This window comes from Pipra filicauda, unplaced genomic scaffold (genome assembly GCF_003945595.2).
Source record: "Pipra filicauda isolate LSUMZ 115617 unplaced genomic scaffold, ASM394559v2 scaffold884_size83113_pilon, whole genome shotgun sequence".
NCBI classification, from domain to species: domain Eukaryota; kingdom Metazoa; phylum Chordata; class Aves; order Passeriformes; family Pipridae; genus Pipra; species Pipra filicauda.
Genome location: NW_024105069.1, coordinates 32,817 through 60,466, shown reverse-complemented (window position 1 = coordinate 60,466; position 27,650 = coordinate 32,817). Strand labels below are relative to the sequence as shown.

The following is a 27,650-nucleotide window of genomic DNA, read 5'->3' as shown; positions in this document are numbered from 1 at the left end:
TTTCTGTCCTGGCACCTTTTGTCTGGGAGGAATCTTCGTTCACTTTTGGGAATCGGACGGCCAATCACAGCACAGGGCTCATGGAAGGGAATGACAGCCCTTCTCTCAGGAAAGCAAGCCCTGACCCTCCATCTCTCAAGTGCAGTTGGTGGGCCACTCTTGGCACTCCACGGACAGCAAGAGCTCTCTGTCCTGGCATCTTTTGTCTGTGAGGAATCTTCATCCAAATTGGAGATGCCCCCAAAACCCCCCCTTTCCCTTGTTCCCTCCCTGTGCCCCATGCAAGACTCTCCCAAATTCCCTCCACCCTCTCTCATCCCCATAACCCACATCTCCCTAAGTCCCTCCTGACTCCTGAACACCATCAGGTTCCTCTGGATTTGTGGGGGCACCTCTGGAGGTCTCCCCAAGTGGCTCGCATTTCCCACCCCTTTCCCCCTCGATATAAAGCAAAGTGTGGTTTTCCTTCTATTTAATCCTTAAAATAGAAAAAGGATTTAGACTCTTAGAATGATGCATAAAGAGGCTCTCCCCTCAATTTAAACCCTGAAAAAGGTGAAAAAAAGGGTGAGTTTCCCTGAAACTGGGGGCACTGGGATGCCATGGGCTGGTTCCTCTGGTCCCGCTGCTCCTGCTAGGACGGTGCCTGAGTTGCCATCCCCGGCTGTGCCACGTTCCAGGAGGGTTGAGGGGGCAGCTGGGACTGCCCTGACATGGAGAGGACCATGAAACGCTGGGAGCTGGAGAGGTCTCACTGCAAACTGCCCGGGGTGGGTCAGCAAGAGCGAAGCGCCCCAAGACCCGACTGGAGACCCCAAGGGAACTGGAGCCCCTCAAGACCCCCCCCCTTTGAGAGGGGTCACCCCATAGTGGAGCAGAGTCACCCCACAGGGACTGAAGCCCCCTGAGATCCCCTCTTGGAATGGGGTCACCCTGAGATATCCTCCTTGGAGTGAGGTCACTCCACAGGGATCCTGCAGCCCTTGGAGACCCCCATGGAGCAGGGACCACCCAGAGAGGACCAGACAAGAGACGTGACTCAGAGAGGGTCTGACCTTTAATAGGACACAGGGGAGTACAAATTGAGGGTTCTCCCCACCTTCACACCCCCCCACCATGTCCCACTCCCCCCTCGGCGTCCATCCATGGCCCGGGGGAGGAGGGGCCCCCCCTGAAATCCAGCACCGAGGGTCCAAGCTGAGGATGAGAAGGAAATCAGTGGGGAAGGGGCACTCAAAGAGCCCCCAAAAATGGGGGTTTGGGGGGACAGGAGGAACCCGAAACTATCCTCCAAATAATTTGGGAGGGTCAGAGAACTCTGTAGCCGCTGCCCCCCAAAAACAAGGGTTTGGAGGGGTCAGGGACTACACAGAATAATTAGCGGAGGGGTCAGAGACCAGCACAGCCCTCCAAAATGGATGGTTCTGGGGATTCAGGGACTGTCACTCCTCCTAAAAAATTGGGGGCATAAAAGGAGAGAACCCCAAAACCACCCTAAAATGATTGAGGGGATGTCAGACTGTACCACAGTCCCTCCAAAATGGGAGTTTGAGCGGGTTCAGGGACCCCCAACCCCCTCAAAATTGGCAACATGGACGAAGACTCCAAAATTATTTAGGAGAGACAATAACCCCTTCCAAACTCCACAAAATTGAACTTTGGGGAGCTAAAGGATCCCCCAAAAATAGTTGGGGGGGGTGTCAGAAAACCACATAGCCTCCCTCCAAAAATGGGGGGTTTGGGGGGAAGGGTTGTGGGGTTGGAGGGTTTTTGAGGTCCCCAGCTGTGTGCAGGGGGGTTCCCCAGGGTGTCCCCAGTCACTGTTGGGGGTGCCACCCCCTCCCCCCCGCCGTGCCCCTACCTCAGTTGTCATAGTTGTCCCGGTACGAGGCCGAGGGGAAGCGCTCGCCGTAGCCCCCCTGGTTCCTGGGGGAGAGCAGGGGGGGTCAGCACCCATGGGTGCCCCTCCCAGCAACCAGGAGCCCCCCTCCCGCCCCCCGAGCACCCCCAGAGCTTCCCCCAGGATTCTCCTGCACCCAAAAGACCCCCCAGCTCTACCACCACCCTCCCAGCACCCCCGGGGCCTCCCCAGACCCCAGGGGTGCCCCCCCACTCACCGGCCGCCGTAGTCACGGGAGCCCCCGTAGCCCCCCCCGCTGCGCCCCTCGTAGCGGCCCCCGTAGCCACGGTCACCTCCTCCTGTGGGGGGGGTAGGAGGGGACATAAGAACTCCTCAAGACGCCCCAGAGCCCCCCAAATCCTCAGTCCCCAAACAAAGCCCAGATCCCCCCAAAACTCTTGTTGCTCCCCCCAAGATCCATCTGGGACCCCAGTGCCCCACTGTGTCCTCCAGCTCCCCCCCCAAACACCCCCCCAAGATCCCCCATGTACTCCCCCAGGTCACCCCAAATCTCCTCCAGCCCCCTCCCCTCCAAAGACCCCCCAGGTACCCCCTCAAAGCCAACCAAAATCCCCAAGTCCTCTCCAAAACCACCAGACACCAAATTACCCCTCCAAAAGCCCCCTGAGCACCTCGCAAATCCCCTCTCACCACATGTCCCCCCAACCCCCCCTCCCAAACAACTCAAAAACCCTTCACCCTGCCAAGTACCCCCCCAAATGACCCCAGGTTCCCCATTAACCCCCCCAAACAACCCCAGACTCCCTGCCCTCCCCAAACCACTCAAATCCCCCAAAAGCCCTCCAAAGTACCCCAACTATCACCCTATAAAACCCCCAAAGAGCCTCTTAACCCCCACAAGCCCCCCCCAGGTACCCCAAAACGTACCTCGAGCGTAGCCTCGGCCCCGGGCCCGGCCCCCCCCGTAGCCCCCTCGGGCACCGCGGGGCGATTTCCCGGCGTGATCCACCCGGATCTGCCGCCCGTCCAGGCACTGGGGACACGCCATGCTGGGGTCACCCCGGCCCCTCCTGGGACCCCCCAGCCCCAGACCTGTTTAGGGCTCCTCAACCCCCAATGGCCTCCTGGGGATCCCCAAGTGCCCCCCAGAACCCCCAGAGACCCCCCACCAGGGGCACTCAGGGACCCTCAAGTGCACCCCCACACCCTTAGAGACCCCCAAGACCCTGCCAGGGGCCCCCAGACCCCATTAAAAATGGCCCAAACCCGCTCAGAGATCCCCCAGGCCCCCCTGAGGATCTCCCACATTTCCCCGGCCACCCACAGGGGACTCCAGACCCTTGAGGGCCCCCAACCTCTCTGGGGTCCCCCTCCAGACTCCTTCTGAAACCTCTGAGCGTCCCAGACCTCCTGAGCGACCCTAAATGTCGTGCAGGGCTCCCCAGGCTCTGGGTGCCCCCCGTGCCCCCGCCCACCTCGCCGTTCATGGCCCTCATGGCGTCGCTCGCGTGCTCAGGGTTGGTGAAGGTGACGAAGCCAAACCCACGGGAACGTTGGGTCTCCCGGTCCTTCACCACCACCACTGCGGGGGAACAGGGGGTCAGGGACCCCCCAAACCACCACTGAGGGGGAATGGGGAGAGTCAGGGAGGGCTGGGACCCCCTGAAATGGGGTCGCACAGGAGGAAGGGACCCCCACCCCCAAACCTAATACTGTGCATTAAGACCCAAAACTGGGGTCCAAAGGGACATGGTGACCCCCAGCCATGGATATCCCCCTGAAAATCTGGGGTCCCAAAAGCAGAGGGAACCCCCCAAACCCCATTCTATAGGTTACACCCAAAAATAGGGCCTCCACCCTTGGGTGTCACCCCAAACCCAAGTCCTCCAGTGGGGGAGTCAGCCCTTCCAACGTGTCCTCCCTCCCCAAGCAGTTTTCAATACTCTGGGGACTCCTGGAGAGATCTGGGGGTCCCCAGGGAGAGGCAGGGGGACCCGAGGGGATTCTGGGGCTCTGGTAGGGGATCTGATGACTCTCAGGAGGGTTTGAGTGAGGCAATGGTCGTAGAGCAGAGTTTGGGAGATCTCAGGGGCTTTTGGGGGCAACAGATGGGGGTGCTGGGGAGGAGTTGGTGTGTCTGTAATATCTGGGGGTCCCAGGAGGGATATGGGGCTCCCAAGGGGCTTTGGGGGTCCCCAGGGGAGGGTTGAGGGGTGTTGGGGGTTCCAGGGGGTCTTGGAGTGCCTCACCCTCGGCGATGGGCCCGAAGGAGCTGAAGTGCTGCTCCAGCCCCTGCTCGTCCGTGTCGTAGTTGAGGCCCCCCACAAAGAGCTTCCCCTCCTCCGCCGCCATGCGTGGGGGGCGGGGCCGGGAGCGATGTCATAGGGCGGGGCCCTGCCCCTCCAGTGACACTACAACCTGGGGAGGAGGAAGGAGTTATGATGTCATAACCCTGCCCCCACACCCCCTGGTCTGCTATGACATCACAGCCCTGGCTGGAACTCCCCAGGATCCCCCCTGATGTCCCAACCCTCACAGCAACCTCCACCCTGCCTGAAGCCTGATGACGTCACAGCCCAGAGGGAATCCCTCTGCCCCACGCAGGGTTCAGTGACGTCACGGCTCGCAGAATGCACTCCCCTGGGCCCCTATGACTTCATTACTCTCGTGGGACACCCCACGTGGTCTCCAGTGACGTCATAGCTCTCCAGGAGACCCCAGTCCTAGAGAAACCCCCATGACGTCACCGTCTTGGGGCTACCCCTCGCAGCTCCACACCTCCCCTCCCAGTGACGTCACGGGAACTCCCCGGCTCCACCGTGACGTCACCCCAGCCCCACGTGGGTCCCCCCGGCCACGTGGGCACCCCCCGGAAGCGCCGCTCCCGCTCCCCGCGCGCGCTGGCCCCGCCCTCCCGCGCACGCGCGAACCCCGCGCGGCCCCGAACGCGGCGGGGCGGGAGCGGAGAGGGGGGAAGTGCCGCCCGGCGGCAGCGCCTGCGCGGAGCGGCGGGAGCCGCAACTATCGCGACAGGGGGAACGGGGGACGGAGCCCCGACAGGAGCGGCGACGACTCACCCTCGCGGCGCCGGCCGGGCCCGGAATGAGGCCGCGCCCGCCCCGCCCCGGGTTATCAACCGGCCCCGCCCCCGCCGCGCGTCACGGCCGCGCCGCCACGCGATTGGGCACCCGCTCGGACCCGCCCCCCTGGCGTGGAACAGACCATTGGGGGGGGGGGGGGTTGGGGAGGGGAAAGGAGCGCGTGGTACCGCCCGGCCGGGGGGGGGATCTCGGGCCCTCGTGGTCCCGGTGGGTCCCGATGGGGGCCCGGGGGATCCCGGGGGAGCTGGGAGGGAGGAGCGTACCCGAGGGCTCTCGGGGGTCACACAGGGTCCCGGGAGGGGCTGGGAGGGCTCGGAGGGGTTCACACGAGGGGTCCCGGGGGGCTCACACAGGGTCACACCGGTCCCGGGGAGGCTTTAATGGTCGGTCCCGTTACAGCCGAAACGCCGCGGCCCCGCCCCTTCCCCTCCCCCCGTGATGCCGGGGGAGCGACCCCCCGTAGAATCCATGACCCCCCCGGGGCCAGAGGGGCTCCGCGCACCCCACTCCCCCCTCCCGGGCCCCCGTGTGAGCTATAGGGAACTCCCCACCCTATAGAGACCCACAGACCCCCCGGGGGCCACAGGGACCCGCCAAGGGGGCCATAGGAGCCCCCGCGGACCCGCCGAGCCCCCGAACAGTCCAAGGGCCCTTCCGACGGGGCTCCCGCGGCCCCGCAGGGCGCTATAGGGGGCGGGGGGGGGGCGGGGCGGGCCCCCTCCCACTGCATATAAAAAGCCACGCCCCCTGCTCCTCCCCCTGTACATATATACACGGTACCTATAGAGACAGGGACGGGACGGGTGGGCGAGGTTTGGCGATCCTGAGTGAGGCTGGATGGGAGGGGGGTGAGATGGGAGTAACCTCAAGGTAAAGCGTGAGTAACTTATAAGTTCTCTCTCCCCCAGGGCACAAATCGCCCTCAATGTAAAGTGTCCATTTTGTGCGGCCTCGGCCTCGGGGTGGGGGGCATGTGAGTAACCCAAGAGTGAAGTGTCACCTCTGCATCAAGTGTGAGTAACTCTGGAGTAACACCTGATTAGCCCAAGGATGGGGACTGGGTAACCCTGGAGTGAGAAGTGGAGGCTGAGTGCTCTTGGAGTAAGGGATGAGTAATTTCAGAGCAAGGATTGACCACAGAGTAACAATTGTGTGGCCACTGGGTACGTAGGAACCTTGGAGTAAGGGGATAAGCGACTCTTGAGTAAAGACTACTCCCCTCCCACCAGTGTACTGGGTAACTTTTGCAATCTCAGTGTAAGTTGTGATCTCTAGTAGCATCTGAGTAACTTCAACATAACAAACCTCAAGTAACTTCAAGATACTGAACAACAGCAAGGGCTGAGTAACCTTGGAGTAAGAGCTGTGAGGCCCAGAAGATAGTTGAGAGCATCCTGGAAGTGCAAAGGGTAAGTAACACCACAGCAAGCAGTGAAGGAGGTGTATCCATTGGGTATCCTCAGAGAAAAGGCCTGGAAGAACAGGGGGAGCAGGAAACACCAGAGCTGAGACTGAGTAACATGAGTAAAGATGTGACACAGGTCAACTCAGCAACCTCTGAGTAGCACAAGGAGGGGCTAAGGAAGCGACTGGAGGGCGGGGGAAGCTCGTAAGCAGAAGAGGGGCTTTGTATCATCTGAGTAAAGGTTGAGTAGCAAAGAAGGCGCTGCCATGTAACCCCAAACCCACTGGGGGGTAAACAGGGCTGGCCTACTAAGGCCTTAGTAACTTCTGAGTAAGCATTAAGTGTTCAGTAAGGCCTAAGTCCCTTCTGAGGACCCACCACACAAGCCCAATTACAAGTGTGGAGCAAGTCAGCATTAAGATGCATTTAAGTAACCTGCTAGTAAGGGCTGAGCAACCTCTGAGTAAGATGAGGCAGGCCAAGATTTGTGTAATGCCGGAGTACAGCTTTGAGGATGAGAGAACCTGGGATTCAAGCAATAAATAGGGAGAGCTGAGTAGCAGAAGGTGGTAAGGGCTGAGTAACTTCTGAGTAAGGGCTGAGTCACTGTGGCGAATAGCTGGGCAGCAACAGAGGAGCACGCGCGTAACTTCCACGGAAGCAGTGAGTAGGCCAAAGGGTTGGTAACACCAGAGTAAGTGTGGGGCAAAGGCAAAGGAGAATGAACCATATGGAGTAACCCTGGAGTAAGGTGCGAGTAGCAGTAAAGTATCAAACAACACAAAAGGATGAGCTGAGCAAACCCAGAGTAAGGGCCCATATGAGTAACCCTGGAGTAAGTTCTGTCTAGAAGCACTGAGTAACCTCAGACTGAGTAAACTCAAAGTAAGGACACCCAGAAGAAACCCTGGAGTAAGTTCTGAATAGGGGCAACGTATCAAGTGACTTCAGACTAAGAGCTGAGAAAGCTCAGAGTAAAGACCACCCCCCTCAATCATGAGTAACACTGGAGTAAAATCTGGGTAGGAGTAAAGTACCAACCAACCTCAACATAAGGGCCAAGAAGGCTCGGAGTAATAATCTCCACGAGCAACCCAGGGGAGGGAGGGGAGCCCCAGCTGAGTAGCATCTGAGTAATCAAGAGTAGAAACTGAGTAACACCACAGCAGTGAGCAAGGAGAGGCTGAGGAGTCATGAAATAAGGCTGGAGTAGGGCAGATACGGCCACAGAGCTGGGCCTGAGCTGCCTTGGAGTAAAGTCAGAGTTGGGCCTGAGTAACCCTGGGGTCACCCTGGAGTGAAGTGGGACCAACCTCAGAGGAAGCCCCTCCACCCTGGGGAACCTCCTGGGAGATGCTGAGGCCCCAAATAACAACAGGGTAACCCTGGAGTTGAGTGTAAGTAACCTCAGAGTAAGCACAGAAGGGCACTGTAACTCACCCTCCCCGCCCCCTGCCCCAAAACTGCTCCCAGGGTGGCCCTGCCCCTGCTAGGCCCCACCCTGCTGTGCTCCACCCCCTCTGAGCCCCGCCCCTTGAGGGGAGGGACCCATATAGACTCTTATTTATAATATTGCCTTGAAAAAATAAAACTCGAAGTAAATTGGGGGGAAGAAACCCCAGACTCAAGGGAACTCCCCAAAAAAATAGGGGGGACCCCAAACCCCCCTCCAATGGGGGGTCCCACATGACGCCCCCCAAATCCAGCAGCGGTTCCTCAGGGGGTCTTTTGGGGGGCCGTGGTTACCGGTCCAGGGGGCCCTCCTGTAGTTCTGGGGTGACCCCTTATCTTGGGCGTCACCCCCCAGTTTTGTGGCAACCCCCCCCAGTTTTGGGGGGTCCTGGGGGGTTGCAGCAGCAGTCCAGGGGCTGTGGGGAGAGGAAGCAGGTAAGGGGGGGTGGCCCCAAATGGATGAACCCCTAAATTTGCCCCCTCCTCCCTTTTTAGGGGTTTCCCCATTCATAAGAGTTATTCCATTTTGGGGGTCTCTGAGCCCCAGATATCATGGGGGCCCATAATGTGGCAGCTCCATGTTTTGGGGGTGTTCTGACCTTTAAGGGTCCCTGTCTGGGGGTGTTCCCTGGTTTTGGGGTAGATCACCCATTTCTGGAAAGCCCCCTTTCCAGGGGACCCTCCCAAATTTTAGATGTTTTGGGGGACTCGTTTTTTGGGGCGTTCCCCATAATTTCGGGACCTACCCCTAATGCTACTGCTCCTCAACTTTGGGAAGAGTCAATCAAGCAGTCCCCCATTTTGGGCAGGTCACCCGATTTTGAGGGGCCCTACCTGCTCAGCATCAGAATTCAGTGTCGAGCACCCGGAAGGCGGAAGAACCTACGGAGAAAACGAGGGGGGCAGGGTGTGGGTTTGGGGCGGTCGCAGTTTCGGGAGGTCACAGTTTCGGGTGCTGACCTGGGGGGGGCAGGGGGGCCGCGCGCAGCCCCGGCTCCTTCTGCAGCTGGATCTCCTTCAGCGCGAAGATGGAGGTGGCTGCGGGGGAAGAGGGGGGTGGGCAGGGCCTCACATCAAGAGGGTGTTACCACAGCAGAGGGGATGTGGTCGTTTTCAAGCCCCACCCCCCAAAAACACACACCTCACTGATTTGCATTACCCCACGTCATTGATTTGCATAGCTCCTCCCACACCTCTGAGGCTCTACCCACCAATGGCTAAACCCTGCCCCTGGAGTTCCTCTCACTGCCACCCAGTTCCACCAATGGGCACCCTCCTCCAGGGGAAGCTCCACCTCCTCCAAGGCTCCACCCTGCCCCAACAAGCCCCACCCCCCACAAGTGCCCCACCCACTCCCAGCCCTCCTCCCCACCCCTGGCCCACCCCAAAGCCACACCCAAAAAGCTCCACCCAGTGCACAGAGCCACGCCCACTACAGCCCCTGCCCTCAGGCCACGCCCACACGACGCTCCCCTGGCACCAAGTGTTGGCAGCCCCACCCCCAGGACCCCCGTCCCCTCGTCCCCGCACTCACTGTCGGGCAGGGCGCTGACCCGCGGGCCCAGGCAGCCGAAGAACGGGTGAGCCATGGCCTCCGCCGCCGGCAGCCGCCGTCGCCCCTCGAACTGCCCTGCCTACCGTCAGGACACGCCCACGGGGCGGGGACACACCCGCAGAGGGCGTGGCCCCACCAATCCCCATCCCCTCCCTCCCTTGTGTGCCTCCCACCCCACAGTGGGTGGAGCCTGTGTAAGCCACGCCCATGGGGTGGGGGGCCTTGGGGAGGCCATGCCTCATCTGGGAAAGGGGCCCGGTCCCTTGGACTGGGAGGGGTGGGAATGGCACAGGGAGGGGCTCGGGGCAGGGCTGGGAGGGGCTCGGGGCAGGGCTGGGAGGGGCCCGTGGGGAGGGGCGGGGCCAGCACAAGCCCATCCCCCTCACCTGCAGCAGCTGCCCCAGCAGGTCGGCGCCGTCGTGGTCCAGCCTGGGGGGTGGAAAAGAGGGAGTCAGGTACCCCCCCATGGGGCAGCAACCTCCCCATGGGATTGGGACACCCCCTACGGGGCAGAGACCCCCCCTCATGGGGCAGGGGAAGCCCCTGCTATGGTGCAAAGAGTCCCCCTATGGTGCAGAGACCACCACTATGGTACAGAGACCCCATAGTGGCAGCAACCCCCCCCTTTTGGGGCAGCCCTCCCATGTGCCCCCCCCACCGTGGGGCGTGGTGCCGCAGCCCCTCGGGCGGGTACAGCGGGTACTTGTGGGCCCGGAACTCAGCGTTGGCCCCGATCCCCGGCCACGTCTCCTCCGTCGGGGTCCCTGGGGGAGACAGGGCAGGTCAGAGGTCCCCAAAACCCCACTGAGCCCCCCCACGTGCCCCCTCACCCTCCAAATCCCAGAGGATCAATCCAAAATTCCCCACAGCCCCCCAGACCTTGGACCCCCCCAGCCTTCCAATTCCAGGGACCCGCAAAATTACCCCAAATCCCTTTATTCAACCCCAAACCCCTTTAATTTTCCCCAAGCCCCTTAATTTTCCCCAAAGCTCCTCATATTACCTCAGACCCTCTTCAGTTATTCCAAAACCATTTCATTTCCCAAACCTCTGACTCTCCCAAATTTATCCATATCCCCTAATTTCCACCCAATTTTGATTAAAATCCCCTAGATTTCCCCAAGGCCCTTAATTTACTCCAAGTCCCCTGAAATTTTCCCCAAAACCCTAAATTTTCCCCAACTTTCCCCAGTTCCCCCCAGTTTTCACAGAACCCCTGAATTTGCCCCAGTCCTGTCAAAAAAGAAAAAAACATTTATCCCCCCCAAGCCTGTTTATTCCCCCCCAGCTTTGCCCCAAAAACTCTGATTTCACCCCAATCTCCCCAGGTTCACCCCAAACCCCCCTGGATTGCCCCCAAAGCCAAGCCCCCCATACCCAGCAGGCGGAAGATGAAGTGCAGCTGCTCCTCCACGGTGGCTCCGGGGAACAGCGGCCGCCCCGTCACCATCTCTGAGAAGATGCAGCCAACGCCCCTGTGCCCAGCGAGACCCTCAGGCAAGAAACCCCCCCAGACATCCCACTCCCAGCGAGACCCTCCTGGGAGAGACCTCCCACCCCAAACAGGGCTCGTAGACCTCATGTGAGACCCCCAGGCGGGCACAGAGCCCTGTGCCCCCCCTCTCATGCATGCGAGACCCCCAGGTGGGCACAGAGCCCCGTGCTGCTCCCTTCTCATGCAAGACCCCCAGGTGGGCACAGAGCCCCGTGCTGCTCCCTTCTCATGCAAGACCTCCAGGCCAGCACAGAGCCCTGTGCCCCCTCCACTCGTGCGAGACCCTCGTGCATGAGAGCCCTGCAAACCGCTCCTGGAGCTGTGCAAGAGCCCCGGGTCCCCGTGCAAAGGGACCCCGTGCCCCCCGAGCCCCCCCTGCACCCACCACATGTCGATCTGGGTGGAGTACTCGGTGGAGCCCAGCAGGATGTCGGGCGGGCGGTACCACAGCGTCACCACCTCGCTCGAGTACGTCTTGGTTGGGATGGACTTGGCTCGGGCCAGGCCTGGGGGGCAACAGGGGGTCAGGGTCCCCAGAAAGGTTCACAGGGGGCAATGGAGGGCCCCAAGGGGGTCCTGGGGTTGACTGGGGTCCCAAGGGGAGGGAATTGGGGTCCCCAAGGGGGCTCCCATTATCCAAGGGGAATGGGAGTCCCTGGAGGGGAAAACTGGGGTCTACAAAGGAGTCCGGATGGGGCAATGGTGGCCCCTAAGGGGGTTCTGGGGGTCCCTGGAGATAAAATTGGGGTCTCTGGGGAAACAAATGGGGTCATGTGGGATAACTGGGGTCTCCGAGGAGGAAACTGGTGTCCCCACAAGGGTCTCCAAGAGTGTTCTGGAGGGTTCTGGTACCTGCAGATGGGAGACTTTTGGGGGTCTCAGGTTGTGTTTTGATACACACCATGTTTATTTTAGAAATGCAGGGACAGGGATTTGGGGTATCCTGGGGGGGGGGCAGGGAGGGTATTGAGGGTTCCAGGGGGGAAGCTGGGGTCCCAGGGCACATTTTTGGGGTCCCCTGACCGAAGTCGGCGAGCTTGAGGTCCCCACGGCGGCTGAGCAGGAGGTTCTGGGGCTTGAGGTCGCGGTGCAGCACCTTGTGCCGGTGGCAGAACGCGAGGCCCCGCAGCAGCTGGAACAGGAACAGCTGCCCCCCACCCAAAAATGGGCCTTGCATGCTCAGGTTACACTCACTGTGCACTCATTGCACACCCCTGGCACAATCCTGGTCCCTCCATGGGTACAAACCTCATAAACAAGTCCTAAACCCCCCACCCTCCTGGGAGACACCAGACCCCTCACACACCCTCTCACCACCCTGGCCCCCCTTAACCCCACACCCCAACATTGTGCACCCTCCTGACCTTCCCCCACACCTCCCTGATCCCTACACACACGGGGATGAGTCCCCCCCAGAACTTCCCTCACCCTGACATGGTGTGTGCTGACGACCCCCACATCCCCTCACCCTGATATTGTGCACACCGATGACCCCCTAGACCCCCTCACCCTGACATTGTGCACACTGATGACCCCCCAGACCCCCTCACCCTGACATTGTGCACACTGATGACCCCCCAGACCCCCTCACCCTGACATTGTGCATGCTGATGACGTTGCCACAGTCATCCAGGTACTGCTTGAGGTCCCGATCCTGGAGGAGGGACAGGGGGACCCCAAAATGGGGCAGTTAGGGGGGGTCTTGGACTTCCTGGAGGGGGTCCATGGGGAATTTGGACGGTCCTGGGGTCACTGGGGAAGGTGTGGAGGTGTGGGGGAGAGTCTGGGGGTGCTGGAGAGTTTTAACGAGCCCTGGGTGCAACTGAGGGGGTCAACAGGGCATTTGAGAGGGCCCTAGTGATCTGGGGGGTCGATGGGGACTTGGAAGGGCCCTTGGGGAAGATGGAGGTCCTTGGGGGGAACCTGGGAGGGCTCCAAGTGCCCAGGAGTGAACTGGGGTGCAGGGACTGGATTGATGTCCCGGAGGAAATTCTGGAGTCCAGGGGTGTTTGGAGGTGCAGGGAGGGATTTTGGGTCCCAGAAGGGTTTTTTTGTCCCAGAAGGGTGCAGGGAGGGATTTTGGGTCCCAGAAGGGTTTTTTTGTCCCAGAAGGGTTTTAGAGGTGCTGACCAAGTACTCAAAGACGAGGGTGAGGCACTGGGGCGTGTGGACGATGTCATGCAGCGTCACCACGTTGGCATGTTTGAGATCCCGCAGCAGCGACACTGTGGGGGGACACAGGAGGGGATCCGAGGGACATGGGAGGGACACAGAGAGGACACAGGGAGAGACACACGGAAAGGGACACAGGGGGGGACATGAGGGTAAGCGGCCTCAGCCCTCGTGTGAACCATGCCCAGACCTCCAAACCAGCCCTCCCATTTCCACCCAGCCCCAACCCCCCCCAGTGTCCCCCAACCTCTGCATCCCCCCCATGGTGTCCCACAGCTCCCACCCTGCTCCCCAGCCCTCAGACTCCCCCCAGCCCTCCACCTTTGTGGAGGCCCCCCCATGCCCCCCAACCCTCATAGGGGCCCCCCCGTGCCTCCTCTTCATGGATGGACATGCAGGCCCCCCTCAGCCCCCCCTGATGGCCGTGCAGGCCTCCCTGTGCCCCTCACCCTCGCGGATGGCCGTGCATGGTGCCCCCTCCTCGTGCTCCAGCCGAATCTCCTTCAGGGCCACCAGGTTCTCGGTCAGTTTGCTGCGGCCCTTGTACACCGTGGCGTAGGTGCCCTGGGGACAGGGGCACAGGGACATCAGGGACACGGGGGGCATGGGGACATTGGGGACATAAGGGGGACATGGGGTCATCAGGGATACAGGGGGAGGCAGGAATATGGGGGGACATGAGGACACAAGGATAGTGGGGACATGGGGACAGTGGGGACATCAGGGACACAAGAGAGAACACAGGGCGGCCACATCCCCCCACCTACTGAGCACCCCCCTCACCTCTCCCAGTTTGTCCAGTTTGACGTAGGTCTCCAACTTCCCAAAACCGATCTCCGACTGGCCAAAGAGGGAAACGATTACTGGGAAAACTGGGAAGTACTGGATGGGGTGATGCTGGTCCCTCCCACCCTGTACTGATTCATATTGGTCTACACTGCCTATACTGGTTTACACCAATTCACACTGGAACACATCGATGTTCAATGGGTGCCACTGCAGAGGGCTCGGAACAACTGACAAGCGCTGGGAAGCCCCAGGAAGTGACACTGGGATCAGCTGCTCTATATACTGGCCTGTACTGGTCCACACTGGGATGCAGCAGGGAATACCAGAGCAGGTGGAGGCTCATCAGCTGCCCCCCGAGAAGACCAGGGGGCACGGGGGGATGTTGCTGTTCCTACCCCTCAGTATCAGTTTGTACTGGTCCGTACTGGGACGCACCAGGGAGACGCGGCGCAGGCGGCGGCTGAGGGGCCCGGGCAGCCCCAGCCCCCCCTCAGGCAGGCGGGTGTCGGCCGGCAGGGACAGGCGCTTGGTGACGTCCTGGGGGGACACGGGTGACATGGGGACCCCAAAACCCCCCAGGATCAGCCCAAAACCCCCACAGGCTCCCCCCAAACCCCCCGGTGCCCCCAGTACCCCCCAGTTCCCCTGAACTCTACCCAGTGCTCCCCATTCCTCCCAGTCCCCCCAGTGCCCTCCATTCTTCCCAGTGCTTCCCAATCCCTGCAGTGCTTCCAGTGCCCCCAGAGCCACCAGTCCCCCCAGTGCTTCCAGTGCCTCCCAGTCCCGCGTACTCCCCTCAGTGCTTCCAATGCCTCCCAGTCCCGTGCAGTCCCCCCAGTGTCCCCAGTCCCCCCTAGAGTTCCCCAGTGCCCCCCAGTGTTCTCCAGTGCTCCCAATCCCCCCAGTGCTCTCCAGTGCCCCCAGTCCCCCCAGTGCCTCCAGTCCCCCCAGTCCCACCTCGCAGGCGCTGGGCCGCGGGTGCTGGCGCAGGCGCACGGGCGATGCCACCTCCTCCGAGGATGTCCCCGAGGGGGGGTCACTCTCCCCGTCCGATCCCATTCGCCCCTCCTCCCCCCCTGCCTCTGGGGGGCAAGGGGGACATCAGGGCCCCCCAAAACCCCCCCGGGATCCCTGAACCCTCCTGAGACCCCCCCAAAATCTCAGAACCCCCCTCAAATTCAAGGGATGCCCCCCCAGGATCCCCCTGTGTCCCCAAGCCCTCCCAAAGTCCCCACTCAGGGACCCCCATCTCCCTGGATCCCAAGAGCCTGCCACCAAACCCCCAGGACTCCCTCAAACCCCAAGGGACTCCCAAAGGTCCCCAGGACTCTCCCGAACCCCCCTAAAGCCCAAAAGGTCCCTCCATCCCTCCCACAAGTTCCCCAGGGACCCCCAATTCTGTGTCCCCTCCTCCCGGGACAGGGGCACAGGGGGGACCTGGGGAACAAGTCTGGGGGGGTGACACGGGGACACAAGGCAGGGGGGCCGGGGACAGGTGGTGACACCGGGGGGCGGGCAGGGGACAGGATACGGGAACAGATGGATGGACAAGGGGGGGTCCTGGGGACAGATGGACGGCGGAAGGACCCAGGGGGTGAAGGGGGGGGCACAGAAGGGACCCCAGAGCTCTTAAAGGGCCCGTGCCCCGCCGGGGGTGACTTAAAGGGCCAGGCACCTCTAACCCCTGCCCCGCCGTCTTAAAGGGGTAGACGCTCTCTTAAAGGGCCAAGCACCCCCTCAGTCTCCCCCCCTCCTCTCAAAAAAGCTCTTAAAGGGCCAGGCACCCCCAACCCATGTCCTGTCCCTCTTAAAGGGCCAGGCCTCCCTTTAGAGGGGCGGGGTTCCCTCAAAGGGGGCGGGGCTCCCCTTAAAGGGCCGGCGCTCACCGCTGTCGCTGCCGTGGCCGTCGCGGGGGTCCCCCAGACCCTTCTCGGGGGCGCGGCCCCCCCGCAGCGTCATCGACAGCTGCCGCTTGATCTTCTTCATCCGGTCCATGGCCGAGCCCTGGGCGGCGACACCTCTGTCCCCCTTGCACACCTGGGCCCCCCCCCGCATATCTGGAGCACCCCACACGCCTGGGCACCCCCTGCACACCTGGACCCGCCTGAGGCCCTACAAAACAGGATCCTTCCAAGCCTGAGTCCCCCTCCCCAAACTGCCAGACCCCCCCAGTTCCAGGGTCCCCCCGCGCCCCCCGCCCCGGTGCGCGTGGCCAAAGGGGGCGTGGCCTCCTCCCTTCCTCCCCCCCCTCTGTCTTTACAGAGGCGGGGCCGGGCCGCGGGATCCCGGGGGGCTCCCTGGGGGGTTCCTGGGGGGTTCCCCCGTTACCGGCTCAGCGGCGCGGGGCCTCCCAGAAATCCTCGGCCATGGCGGGGCCGGGCCCGACCCCGCGGGCGGCTCCGGGGGGGCCGGGCCGGGCCGGGCCGGGCGGGAGCGGCGGGAGCGGCGGCGGTGGCGGCGCAAGATGGCGGCGGGGCGGGACCGGGTGACGTCAGCGAGAGGGGCGGGGCCAATTAGGAGTCTCGCGGGGGCGGGGCCAGGTGAGGACACGCCCCCCGCAATGAGGGGTGGGGGCTCGGGGGGCCTGGGGGCGGTTCTCGAGGCCGGGACCCCCCTGAACTGCCCCGCCGCGGAAGGAACGTGGGGGATCCCTGCTGGGGGGGACTGGGGCAGCTCCCGGATCGCGGGTCTCTCTCTCCGCCAGCCCCAATGTCGTCACGCCCGGCCGGGCGCCCACCCGTCCCCCGTTTCCATCTGCTCCCTTCTCCCGCCCCCCTCCACCCCGGGACCAGCCGCCCCTCACCCCCCACGCCGCGTTCGGGCTCCTCCCCCACTCCCAAACGTCCAATAGGAACCCCTCGCCCTGCTCCCCCTCCCCTTGGGCTGGAGAGGGTGGGGACACCCCAAAAGATGCTCCACCCCTTTTTTGGGGGGTGAAGCAGACCAGACTTTGGAGTTACTCATTATTTATTCCACAGTCACTAATGGGTGCTTTGAGATTACTCCAGCGTTACTCATGGGGGCTCCAGCAACTACTCCAAGGTTAGTCCATTGTCAATAACAGGATACTCCAGTGGTACCCTGAGGTTACTGAGGTCTTGTGCTGAGGCTACTCAAAGTTTGCCCATAAGTTACTCCAGGATTGCCCTGCAGTTCCACTGTGATTACTCTGAGGTTGCTCCTGGGTTATTCAAAACCTCTCCAGCACTGTTGAGCTCCTGCTCTGGGTTACTCATAGATCGTGCCAGTGTTGCATATTGGGTAGTCCAGGGTTACTCCAGGGTTACTAACAGGACCCTGCCGGGGCTGCTGACAGGTGGCTCACTGTTTACTCACAAACTACTCCAGGTTCCTCCTTGAAGGCACAAGCCTTTACCCGATGTTTACACACGTTACTCCAGGGTTACAAAAAGCTCTTTACTCCAGGTTTACATACACGATACACAGGTGAGAGGAGGGCCCAGGTGTCCATCAGGGCTCGGAGGTGGCAGGCGGATCCTGGAGCCCCTGGAGCTCCCGCAGGCCCTGGGGGGGCAGAGCATTGGGGTGGGATCAGGAGGTGGAGGGGGGGGGGCCAAGGGGAAAGGAGGGAGTCAGGGGGTGTTACCTCCAGCACCAGCCGGATGTGCGCCCGGATCTTGGCCCCATCCCGGGTCAGGGAGTCACTGAGCCTGTGGGAGGGGTGGAGCCTCAGCAGGGGGTGGAGCCTCCCACATGGAGGAGGTGGGGTCACACTCCCCATTTTTTGGTCATAGGGCAATGACGTGGTCTCTTCTTATGGTGAGGGGTGTGGCCTAGGCAGGGTGGGCGGGGTGGCAGGGGGCGTGGTTTATCCACCAGGAGCTTCCTGTGGCCACAGCTGTGGGCAAAGGGGGTGTGGCCTGAAGGGGGCATGGCCCAGGAAAGGGGTGGGGCTTACTGGGATGGGCACTGCTCCCTCCCACCCCACCCATCCCCAGGCAGCTGGGACAGGGGGCGGGGCATGCTGAGAGGGCGTGGTCTTTGACAGGGGTATGGCCTTTTTTGGGCGGAGTCTTGACAAAGTGGGGGGGAGGCTTGTGAACCTTCTGTAACCACCCAACAGCCCAGGCATGGAGTGTCAAGAGCCTGCTGGGGGGCATGGCCTAACTGGGGGCATGGCCAAGGCTGGGGTGTGGCAAGTGTTCAGAGGGTGTGTCCAGAGAGTGTGTCCAGAGGGTGTGTCCAGGGCCCAGAGGTGTTTCAGGGGGTGTGTCCAGGGCCCAAGGCCTAGGGCTGTGTCCCGGGGTGTGCATGTCCGGGGGGTCTCACCGCTGCAGGAGGCGGCTGCGGCGCTCCAGGTGCCGAAGGGCCTCGGGCAGCGTCAGCTCCGCGTAGAACCCATAGCCCAGGGCCACAAACACACGCTGCGGGTCCGGGCTGGGGGGAAAAGGAAGGTTTGGGGGGGCTATGGGGGTCCTTGGAGGGTTTATGGGGTGCCACAGGGGTTGTGGAGGCCCACGGGGGTCACAGGGGCTGTCCAGAGGAAGTTATGGAATTCCAAGAGATTCCCAGTGGGCTCCCAGGGGGATTCCCAGGGTGGTTTTGGGGTCCCTGGGGAAGTCCCACCAGGCTTATGGAGTCCCTGGGGATTGAGGGTGTCTCAGGGGGAATACGGGGGGCCCAGGGGAGTCCTGGGTTCCTCTGCAGGTCCCAGGGGGAGGTTGGGATCCCGAAGCATCCCATGGTAACCCTGGGGATGGGGTTGGGTCACTCAGGGGGTTTTTGGGATCCCCTCCAACTCACACTTCTGCAGTAACGAAGAAGTTGCAGCCGAGGTCGACCTGGGTGCGCAGGGGGGCGGCGGCTTCCTGGGGACCCCCAAACCCCCTAATGCAACACAGGGACCCCCAGCCACCCCAGGGACCCCCAACCCTCCTTCAGGAACCCCAGACAGTCCCCAGGACCCTCAAATCACCCAGATTCCCCCAGTGCAATACAGGCAACCCCAAACACCCTCAGGGACCTCCAATCCCACTTCAGGGACCCCCAAATCCCCCCAGGAACCCTCAAATACCCCAGATCCTCCCAATACAATGCCTTCAAATAACCCCCTAATCTCCCCAGGGACCCCCAAATACCCCCAACTTCCTGCAAACACCCCCAAACAACCCCACATACCCCCAAATATCCCCCAAATCCCCCCCATGAGATCCTCAATGCCCCGCAGGGTCCCCAACTGCCCCCTCAAGACTCCCAACCCCCTCCAATGACACCCCAGGGCCCCAAAACAATGCCCCCAGTGCCCCCAAAAACTTGCACTCCCTCCCCCCACAGCCCCCCATATCCCCCCAGGCCCCGCCCCCCAGGCCCCGCCCCCAGGCCCCACCCACCTGTAGGCGGGCGAGGGCGGAGCGGAGCTGCAGCACCTGCGCCTGCTGCTCGAACACGGCGTCGCGCTGCTCCTGCACGCGCCTGCGGGGGGCGCTGTTGGACAGGGCGGGGCCTCGGCGCGGGGGGCGGGGCGTCGGGGCAGCAATGGGGCGGGGCTCGTCGAAGGGGTGGGGTCAGCGGGAGGGGGCGGGGGTGGAGCGCGGGGGCGGGGCCTCGGTGCTGTTTATAGGCGTGGTCATTTCATAGAGGCGGGGGCGGGAAGGGGGCGTGGCCAGGCCGCGGGGGCTGGACTTGAGCGGCCTGTGGGGACGGGGCGGGGGGAGTGGGCGCGGGCAGAGGCCGGGACGGGGCCCGGGGCGGGGTGTGACGTCACTGACCGCAGGTCGCGCTGCAGGACGTCGCTCACGAAGGCCTCGTAGCGCTGCGTCTTCTCCGCCGCCGCCATCGCCGCCCTGACGTCATCGCCAGCCGACGCGGCGCGGGAGGCGGAGCCGGAGTTGCGTCATCGCCGCGCGCCGCGCCGCTGCCTAGTACCTGGAGCACCCCCTGGCGGGCGGGAGGTCTAGCCGCCATTCTTTCCCCTGGGCTTATCGGGACTCATGTCGTGACATTCCCCAGGCTGGGCCTGTCGGGACTCCCCCGCCTCTGCAGAGGCCATAACGGCCCCGGACTCTCCAGGGCACGGAGCCCCCCCCAAAGCAATGGGGGTCTGTAGGGTCTACGCTCCGCTCCCGGTTCCACCCCCCTCCCCCGGTCTATGGGCCCCCCAGGCCCAACATCTCACCCAGTTCTGGGGGGGTCTGTAGCCCCCTGCCCGAGGTCTGGACATTGTACTCGCGTACGATCTTTAGGTGCCATCCTCAGCTCCAGAGGCTCCGTGAGCCCCCCCCGCCTCGGGGGCTCCCCCCGCCCCAGCAGAGACACAGCGGAAGCAGCTCCAGGACTTTATTGCCCCTCCCAAAACACAGCAGCGAAAGGGGCGGGGCGAAGCGGGGGCGGGGCGAAGCGGGGGCGGGGCTCACACACAGTGTCACGAGCACACACTGACGGACCCCCCCAGGCTCTTGGGGGGGCGGTTGGGGGTGCGCAGAAAATGGGAGGGGAGGACTTGGTGCCTGAGTCCCCCCCCCGGGTGGGTTCAGGGGGTCCCAGAAACCTGGGCACCCCCGGGCGCATTTGAGGGGTTCCTGGGGCTCCCCGGTGGATTCTCGAGGCTCCCGGGATCCACCCGGGGGGAGTTTCATGGTCCCAGGTGCCTGAGCACGCCTCGTGTGTGGGGGTCCCAGAGCCAGGACTCCCCGGGTGGGCTGGGGCTGGCGGCCCTTCAGTCGGTGAAGAGGCTGGCGAAGCTCTGCCGCAGCGCCCGCAGGCTCTCGGGGGGGCCCTGCTCGGGGGCGGGGCTGCGGAGGGGGCGGGGTCAGGGGGCCCGGGGTCGGGCCCCGCCCCCTCCCACCGCACCCCCCCGACTTACCTTGGGGGAGGGGCTCCGCCCGGTTTGGGGGCCAGGGCCGGTTTGGGGGCGAGGGGTGGGGCCTGTGGGCGGGGCTGCCGAGTGGTGGGCGGGGTCTGCGGGCCTGGGGGGCGGGGCTGGGCAGCGGGGGGCGGGCCTTGGGGGCGGGGCTGGGGCACTGAGGGGGACCTGGAGAGGCGGGGCTGGGCGGTGGGGGGCGGGGCTTGGGGCCGTTGCTGGGGGGCCGTGGCTGGGCCTGGTGGGCGGGGCTGCGGGGAGGTGGGCGGAGCTTTGGGCCTCGGTTGGGGAGATGTGGCTGGGCCTGGTGGGCGGGGCTGTGGGGTGGTGGGCGGGGCCTGAGGGCGAGGCTGTGCAGTCGGTGGGGCTTGGGGGCGGGGCTGCGGGGAGGTTGGTGGGGCTTGTGGGCGGGGCTGCGGGGTGGGGGGGCGGGGCTGAGACACAGATGGAGAGAGTGGAGGGCGCGGTTGCACGGTGGGGGGCGGGGCTTGCAGGTGCGGCTGTGGGAAGGTGGGTGGGGTTTGGGGGCGGGGCTGGGGGGAGGTAGGGGGTGCTTGTGGGCGTGTCTGTGGGGACGTGGGTGGAGTTTGGGAGCGAGGCTGTGGACCAGGTGGGCGGGGCTGAGTGGGACCTCGCGGTGGGGTGGTGCTGGGATGAGCAGGGCGTGGTGAAGCTCCACCCAGCGGGGGGCGAGGCTGCCCCTGCGGTGGTGGGCGGGGCTGGGCGGGGCCAGACGGCGGTGGGGCCCCTGTGGGGGAAGAGAGACAACTGAATGGGCCAGTTAGGGGGAGGCAAAGAAGCCCATTTTGGGTGGAATCCCCCAAATTTGCATCCAGCTCTGTCCAAGCATTGGATGGAAGGGCAAGTTTGGGAGCAGATTTGGGGGGATGTCTCGCAGGGTAGGGTCCCCAGATTTTGGGTGTCTGAAGGGTTTTCTTCGTCCCTGCTTTGGGGATGCCCAGGACTTGGGGTTACACCCAAATTTCAGGGGCTGGTCCCAGTATTTTTGTGGGTCCCACTCTAGGGGAGGTCAGGTTTTGAGGGGGATTGTCACATTCTTGGGAGGCCCCACATTTACACAGATCCAAACTCTGGAGTGTCCCTTGGTTTCTGGGTTGTCCCAGGATTAAGCGGGGAAGGAGGAGTCTCACTTTTGTGGGTTCACTCACCCTGTGGTTGGGGCCGTTGCTGTGGGGGGGTCCCCGGCCGGGGGGACCCCGACGTCACTGATGTCTGTGGGGCAGAAAGGAAGGGGCAAGTTTAAGACTTGGGGGGCTCAGGAGGGTTCTGGGGGACTGTGGGGGGAGGGGAAGTTACCTGTAGGCGTGGCCGGGAAGGGGAGGGGCTCCGGGGGCAGGGCAGCTCCTCCCTCATTCGCGCCAGCACCAGCTCCACGATCCGGCCCCGATCCTCGGCCGCCCCCGGCCCCAGCAGTGGCAGCCAAGAGCCCAGAACCTGAGGGGGAGGGCCCCGGGTGTGACCCAGGTGCCCGGGGGGCCCCCCAGGGCTTAGGGAGGGTCCCCGGTGCCCGGGGGGACCCCCAGGTGTGGAGGTACCTGCACGATGTGCTCCTGCCCGTCGGGGCCCCGCAGCGCCTCCACGCCGCAGATGTCGACGCCCCCAAAGAGGCCGGCGCAGGCATCCACCCACCCCCGGTGCCTGCAGGGCAGGGGGAGGGGCTCAGATGGCCACGCCCAGAGACTGAAGCCACGCCCACTAACCCTGGGCACGCCTCCTTGAGCACAGGGACACCCCCATTGGGTATTTTAGCACCCCTGCCTGAAGCTCCTTCTCCAAAGCCCTGCCCACAGAGCCACACCCCCAGCCCCAACTTCTTGATGTAGCCCCTCCCCCAAGGAGAGCCACGCCCCTTATGAAAGCCACACACTTTCCCAACGGCCACACCTCCAATGCCCCACCCCTTCCCACCCTCATGGCCCTGTTTCCTATGGCCCCACCCCTTCCCGTGGCTCCACCCTTCTATGTAGCCCCACCTCTTTCTGCATAGCCCCGCCTCCTCCACACAGTCCCTCCCTGTTGTGTATCCCTGCCCTTCTGTAGCCACACCCCCTCCCACAGCCCCAGCCCAGGCATTCGACCCCTCCCTCAGCCCTCTGAGAACCCGCCCCTCAGAGACAAGCCCCGCCCCCTCACGGGTCAGGCCCCGCCCCCCACACTCACCGAGGGCTGAGGGCAACCGGCTCCACGTGAGGCCCCTCCCCTGCAGCATCTGCGGCCCCCAGAGACCACCTGGGGGGTGGAAAGGCGGGCACAAGTGTCAGGGAGGGCCTCAAAGGCCCCATGGCCTCTGTTACCCCCCAGTTCCCCATCTCTCATTTCCCTCACACCCCCACAGGCCCCCCCCAGGTTCTGTCCCCCAAGCCCCACCCCCCAGGCTGAGGCCCCACCCCTCATCAGAGGGCCCAATACTCCCAAAGCCTGACCCCAGCCCTGACCTGGACCCTACCCCTCACCACTGGGCAGGTACCCTAAGCCACGCCCCCGAGCCAAGCCACACCCCAGGCCATCACCCGGCCCCCACCCCCCCAAGTCTTGCTTCACACCGAGGCACCCCCTCCGTGGCCCCTCCCCCACCACAGGACCCTGTACCTCCAAGCCCCGCCCCCAGGCCCAGGTCCCACCCCAGGTCCAAGCCCCTCCTCCAGGTCTAAGCCCCACCCATCACCACAGAGGCCCGTACCCCAGTCCCCGCCCACAAGGCCTGGCTCCACCCCCAGCCCCACCCCACCACAGGACCCTGTACCTCCAAGCCCCGCCCCAGGCCCAGGCCCCGCCCCCGTGCCCCGCCCTCACCGCAGAGCCCGGTACTCGTCCCCGATGCGCTGCACCCGCAGCCGCTGGGTCCCCGCGGGGCCCCCCTGCACCAGGGCCCCGGCCCGGGCCCCGCCCATGGCGGCCGCCACCGCCCCCAGCACCTGCGGCGTCCCCACGCGCACCTGGGGGGACACGTCACACACGCCCCACCCACTGGCCACGCCCACCGGGACCGCCCCGTGAGCCCCTCAGCCCTCCCGAAGGGATCAGCTTCTCGTCTTGGGGCAGGGACGTGGATGAGCCACACCCACACAGGGCCACACCCCATTTGGGCACACCCAAAAAGGGCCTCTCCTGTGACCCCACCCATCGATCCCCCTCCGTTCTGCCTCTGGGGGCGGGGACAACGCTAAGCCACGCCCACTTCTACACCCCCCACCCCCAAGCCACACCCCCCCATTGCTCCACACCCCCCAGCTGGGACACCCCGGCCCCGCCCACTGCGGGCCCCGCCCTGGCCACACCCCCGGGACAGGGCAGGGATTGAGGAGGGGCGGGGCCTCACCTGGCCCACCCCAGCGGGGGCGGGGCTGAGAGTCACCGTCATGGGGAAGGTCGGGGCAGTCAGCTGGGGACAGATACCAGTGACACCAGTGACACACCAGTGACACCAGTGACACACCAGAGACACACCAGTGACACCAGAGACACCAGTGACACACCAATGACACACCAGAGACACCAGTGACACCAGAGCCACATCAATGACACACACCAATGACACAGCAATGACACCAGTGACACACCAATGACACACCAGTGACACACCAGTGACACACCCCACTTGCCCCAAAATAGATCCCAGTACTCCCAGTCCCCTCCCCACCCCTCCCAGTCCATCCCAATGCTCCCAGTCCCCTCCCAGTGCTCACCAGTCCACGGGGGCGGTTGCAGAAGCGCTGTGGGACCAGGGGAAAGGCCTCGGGGCCCAGTTCCCGCTGCAGCCGAGCCAACTGGGCAAACTGGGAGCACTGGGAGTGTCAGGGGGTGTGCAACCACCCTGCCCAGTGCTCCTAGTCTGCCTGATTATCCCTCCCAGTGCCTCCCAGTACACTCCCCATCTCTCTCAGTCCACCAGTCTCCCTCCTCCCAGTCATCCCAGTCACCTCCCAGTCCACCCCAGTGCTCCCCAGTGCCCCTCACTCCTTCCCCAGTCCCTCCCAGTCCCTCCCAGTCCCCTCCCAGCAGCTCTCAGTCTGTTCCAATCACCTCCCAGTCCCTCCCCGGTTCCCCCAGATGCCCTCCCAGTGCCTCCCCGTCCCGCCCCAGTGCCCTCCAGTGTCCCTCCCTGTCCCTCCCCGTCCCCCCCAGTCCTTCCCAACCCCTCAGTGCCCCCCCCAGTGCCCCACACACCAGGCAGGGGGGGTGGGCGAAGCCGTACAGGGCGGGGAGGGGGTCGGTGCTGGGGACCCCCCCCAGGTGCAGCCCCACCAGAAGCCGCCGAGGGGCGTCCCCGGCCCCCCCCTCGGGGGGTTCTCGAACCAGCACAAAGTCAGGGCGCACCCGCCTGGGGGGGAGGGGGTCAGGGGGGCCCCAGAGCCCCTGGCCCCCCCCAAAATCCCACCCCACAATCCCTCCCTCCACCCCAAGGCCCAACCCCACACCCTCGAATTTGACCCCCCATCCCCAAAACTACACCCAGACCCCAGAAATTCACCCCCACCCCAAATAACCAAATTCACCCCCAAAATCCACTTCTTCCCCCTATCCCCGGTGTCAACAACCCCCTCCCACACCCCAACATCCGACTCTGCACCCAAACCCCTAAACTTCCCCTTGCACCCCAAATTCTGACCCTGTCCCTCAAACTCCCACCTGTGGCTCCTCAAAAACAACCCCCTGGGCCCCCAAAATCCTCCCCACAGCCCCAGATTCCCACCTAGTGCCCTCCAAGATCTCCCCAGCCTCCCCAAAGTGCCTTCCCCCCCTCCCCATAGCCCCAGTACCCCAATTTCAGCCCGTGAATGGGGGAGGGGGGTCCCCAAATCCCACCTGGTGCCCCCCCGGGGGGAGTCGATGGTGACACTCAGGGCTCCGTGGGTGGAGGCAGCCAAGGAGAGCTCCGAGAACTGGGCCTGGGGAACCCCAAAATCCAGGGGGGACCCCAAAGCCACCCTGGGACCCCTAAACACCCCCCCACCCCAAACCTGCCTGAAGCCTCAAATTGGGTCAAGAAAAGAGATTCAGATACATCTCAAAATTCAGGGGGGACCCAAAATCTCACATGGAGACCTCAAAATCTAGGGAGACCCCCCCAAACCCATCCTGAACCCCCAAACTGGATTGAGGAATAGGAGGTTTAGGGGCACCTGAAATTAGAGGGGGGAACCTCAAAATCCAGCAGGACCCCAAGACCCCCAGAGAACCCCCAAAACCTTCAAACTGAGGTAAGAAAAGGAGGTTTAAGGGCACCCCAAAATCCCCCAAAAGACTCCTCATTATCTCTCAGGGCCTCTAAACCCTTCCTGAACCCTCAAACTGAGTCAAGGAATGGGGGGGGGGGGGTTAGAGCATCCCAAAAATTAGGAGGGGACCCAAAAATCCATGGAGATGCCAAGTCCCCCAGAGCCCCCAAAACCTCCCTGGGGGCACCCTCAAACCTGTCTGAACCCCCAAACTGGTACATGAAACTCTATGGGCAGGTTCCAGAATCTGAGGGAGAGCCCAAAGGATTGAGACCCCGAATTTTTAGGGGTTGTCCAAAACTGGGGGAGGGTCCCCAAAACTCACCTGCTCCACTCGCAGCTCCACATCCCCATGGACCGATTTACCCTTGAAGAGCTTCACCCTGGGGGGGGGTCAGAGAGTGCAAAACCCAAAACTAGAGGGTTTGGGGTCCTCAAAATGCCCCCCCAGGGTCCCCTCTCCAACCAACCCCCCCCAAAAAGACACCTCCAAGTGTCCCCACAAATCTGAACCCCCCCAAATCCGCACCCTCAAATGACCCCCCCAAAGTGCCCTCTCCCATATTGACCCCCCGTTAATGTGACCCCCCAAATCTCCCTACCCCAAATTGATCCCAAATACCGACCCACTCAACACGAGACCCTAAATCTGCCCCCCACACTTGACCCCCCCCAAACGTGACCACCCCAAACTGACCATCCCCCCAAAAAGCTCCCCGGGGAAGGGGGGGATGGGGGTCCCACAGGTAATCGGGGGGTTCCCCGGGAGGGGTGTTGGGGGTCTCAGAGGTGACGGGGGGGTTCCCCGGGGGAAGGGGGGCTTGGGGGTCCCAGAGGGGGTCCCAATACCTACCAGTCGGTGCCGGGGGGGGCAATGACGAGCAGCAGCGGGGCCAAAGCGGTGCTCCGGGGGGGTCTCCCCGCCGACCCCACTCCAGCCACCCCCCCCGCCCCCGGCCCCGCCCCGGGGGGGTCCCCGCCCCCCCCCGCCAGGAAATTCCCGTCAGAGAGACGGCGCCGCAGGAACTCCATCCCGCCGCTGGGGGGCGCTAAGGGGCCGGGGGAGTCACCCTACGGGGGGGGCACCCTATAGATGGGGGGGCACCCTATAGGTCCGGTCATGGGGGGGCGTCACCTATAGGTGCCTCCGAAGGGGGTCCCGAGACACCCGAGGGGGCTGGTGGGACCCCGCTATGGGGCAGCTCCAAGGGCCGGGGGGGTCAGGGCTGTGGGGGGTCACCCTATAGGGTCAGGGCTGTGGGGCCCGGCAGGACTCGGGGATACGGGGGCGATGTGAGGGCAGGATCCCCTATAAGAAGGTGGGGGAGGGAGAGCTGGGGGAGAGGGTCGGGCCGCCCTATAGGAAGTATCTGTTGGGGGGGGATCTATAGGGGAGGGGGGTCTATGGAGGGGGAGGGACCCCGGGAAAAGCTGCTCAATAGGGGGAGGGAGCTGCGGTGGTTGAGGACAGCAGCCCTATGGCCGGGCCCTATAGAGGATGGGGGGCTGCAGGGATGGGCTACAGGGGGCTCGGGAGCTATAGGGCTTGGGGAGCTATAGGGATATGAGGGGGCTACAGGGGATCGGGGGCTGTAAGGGATGGGGGGCTATAGGAGAAGCGGGCGCTACAGGGGATGGGGCTGTAAGGGATCGGGGGGGGGGGGCGGCCCGGGGGGGCCGGGGGGGCCCTGTGGGACCCTCTGGAATGACCCCCCTGCAGGATGAGCCCCCTAAAGCATCCCCGGGTGGCCCCGCCCCGC

The 27,650-nt window shown here is 63.7% G+C and overlaps 4 protein-coding genes across 5 annotated transcripts; all 4 read right to left on the bottom strand.

Moving 5' to 3' along the window:
* Positions 1–1,035: 1,035 nt before the first annotated feature.
* On the bottom strand, positions 1,036–4,271 carry RBM3 (RNA binding motif protein 3). Its single transcript, XM_027742561.2, has 6 exons — positions 4,111–4,271; positions 3,337–3,443; positions 2,789–2,894; positions 2,118–2,199; positions 1,862–1,926; positions 1,036–1,197 (listed from the first exon to the last, which is right to left on the bottom strand). The coding sequence occupies exons 1-5, from the start codon at positions 4,211–4,213 to the stop codon at positions 1,863–1,865; spliced, it is 462 nt and encodes a 153-aa protein (XP_027598362.1). The 5' UTR covers positions 4,214–4,271; the 3' UTR covers positions 1,036–1,197; position 1,862.
* CDK16 (cyclin dependent kinase 16) lies at positions 4,252–16,269 on the bottom strand. Of its 2 annotated transcripts, none has more exons than XM_039390915.1 (17): positions 16,159–16,269; positions 15,717–15,834; positions 14,788–14,912; positions 14,266–14,367; positions 13,825–13,881; positions 13,491–13,605; positions 13,000–13,094; positions 12,461–12,523; positions 11,893–12,016; positions 11,255–11,375; positions 10,752–10,849; positions 10,033–10,138; positions 9,761–9,803; positions 9,354–9,444; positions 8,780–8,857; positions 8,654–8,701; positions 4,252–4,279 (listed from the first exon to the last, which is right to left on the bottom strand). In XM_039390915.1, the coding sequence occupies exons 2-16, from the start codon at positions 15,823–15,825 to the stop codon at positions 8,664–8,666; spliced, it is 1,365 nt and encodes a 454-aa protein (XP_039246849.1). In that variant the 5' UTR covers positions 15,826–15,834; positions 16,159–16,269; the 3' UTR covers positions 4,252–4,279; positions 8,654–8,663. The 2 variants fall into 2 exon arrangements, with proteins under 2 accessions (XP_039246849.1, XP_027598359.1); XM_027742558.2 differs by lacking the exon at positions 4,252–4,279 and adding an exon at positions 5,327–8,235.
* Positions 16,270–17,226: 957 nt separating this feature from the next.
* On the bottom strand, positions 17,227–20,020 carry UXT (ubiquitously expressed prefoldin like chaperone). Its single transcript, XM_027742572.2, has 6 exons — positions 19,560–20,020; positions 19,182–19,263; positions 18,595–18,659; positions 18,121–18,228; positions 17,438–17,501; positions 17,227–17,355 (listed from the first exon to the last, which is right to left on the bottom strand). The coding sequence occupies exons 1-6, from the start codon at positions 19,625–19,627 to the stop codon at positions 17,302–17,304; spliced, it is 441 nt and encodes a 146-aa protein (XP_027598373.1). The 5' UTR covers positions 19,628–20,020; the 3' UTR covers positions 17,227–17,301.
* Positions 20,021–20,417: 397 nt separating this feature from the next.
* SYN1 (synapsin I) lies at positions 20,418–27,610 on the bottom strand. Its single transcript, XM_039390910.1, has 13 exons — positions 26,744–27,610; positions 26,216–26,273; positions 25,478–25,560; positions 24,839–24,992; positions 24,358–24,447; positions 23,991–24,053; positions 23,465–23,607; positions 22,832–22,900; positions 22,207–22,309; positions 21,968–22,105; positions 21,820–21,883; positions 20,654–21,398; positions 20,418–20,582 (listed from the first exon to the last, which is right to left on the bottom strand). The coding sequence occupies exons 1-13, from the start codon at positions 26,920–26,922 to the stop codon at positions 20,507–20,509; spliced, it is 1,965 nt and encodes a 654-aa protein (XP_039246844.1). The 5' UTR covers positions 26,923–27,610; the 3' UTR covers positions 20,418–20,506.
* Between the last annotated feature and the right edge of the window lie 40 nt (positions 27,611–27,650).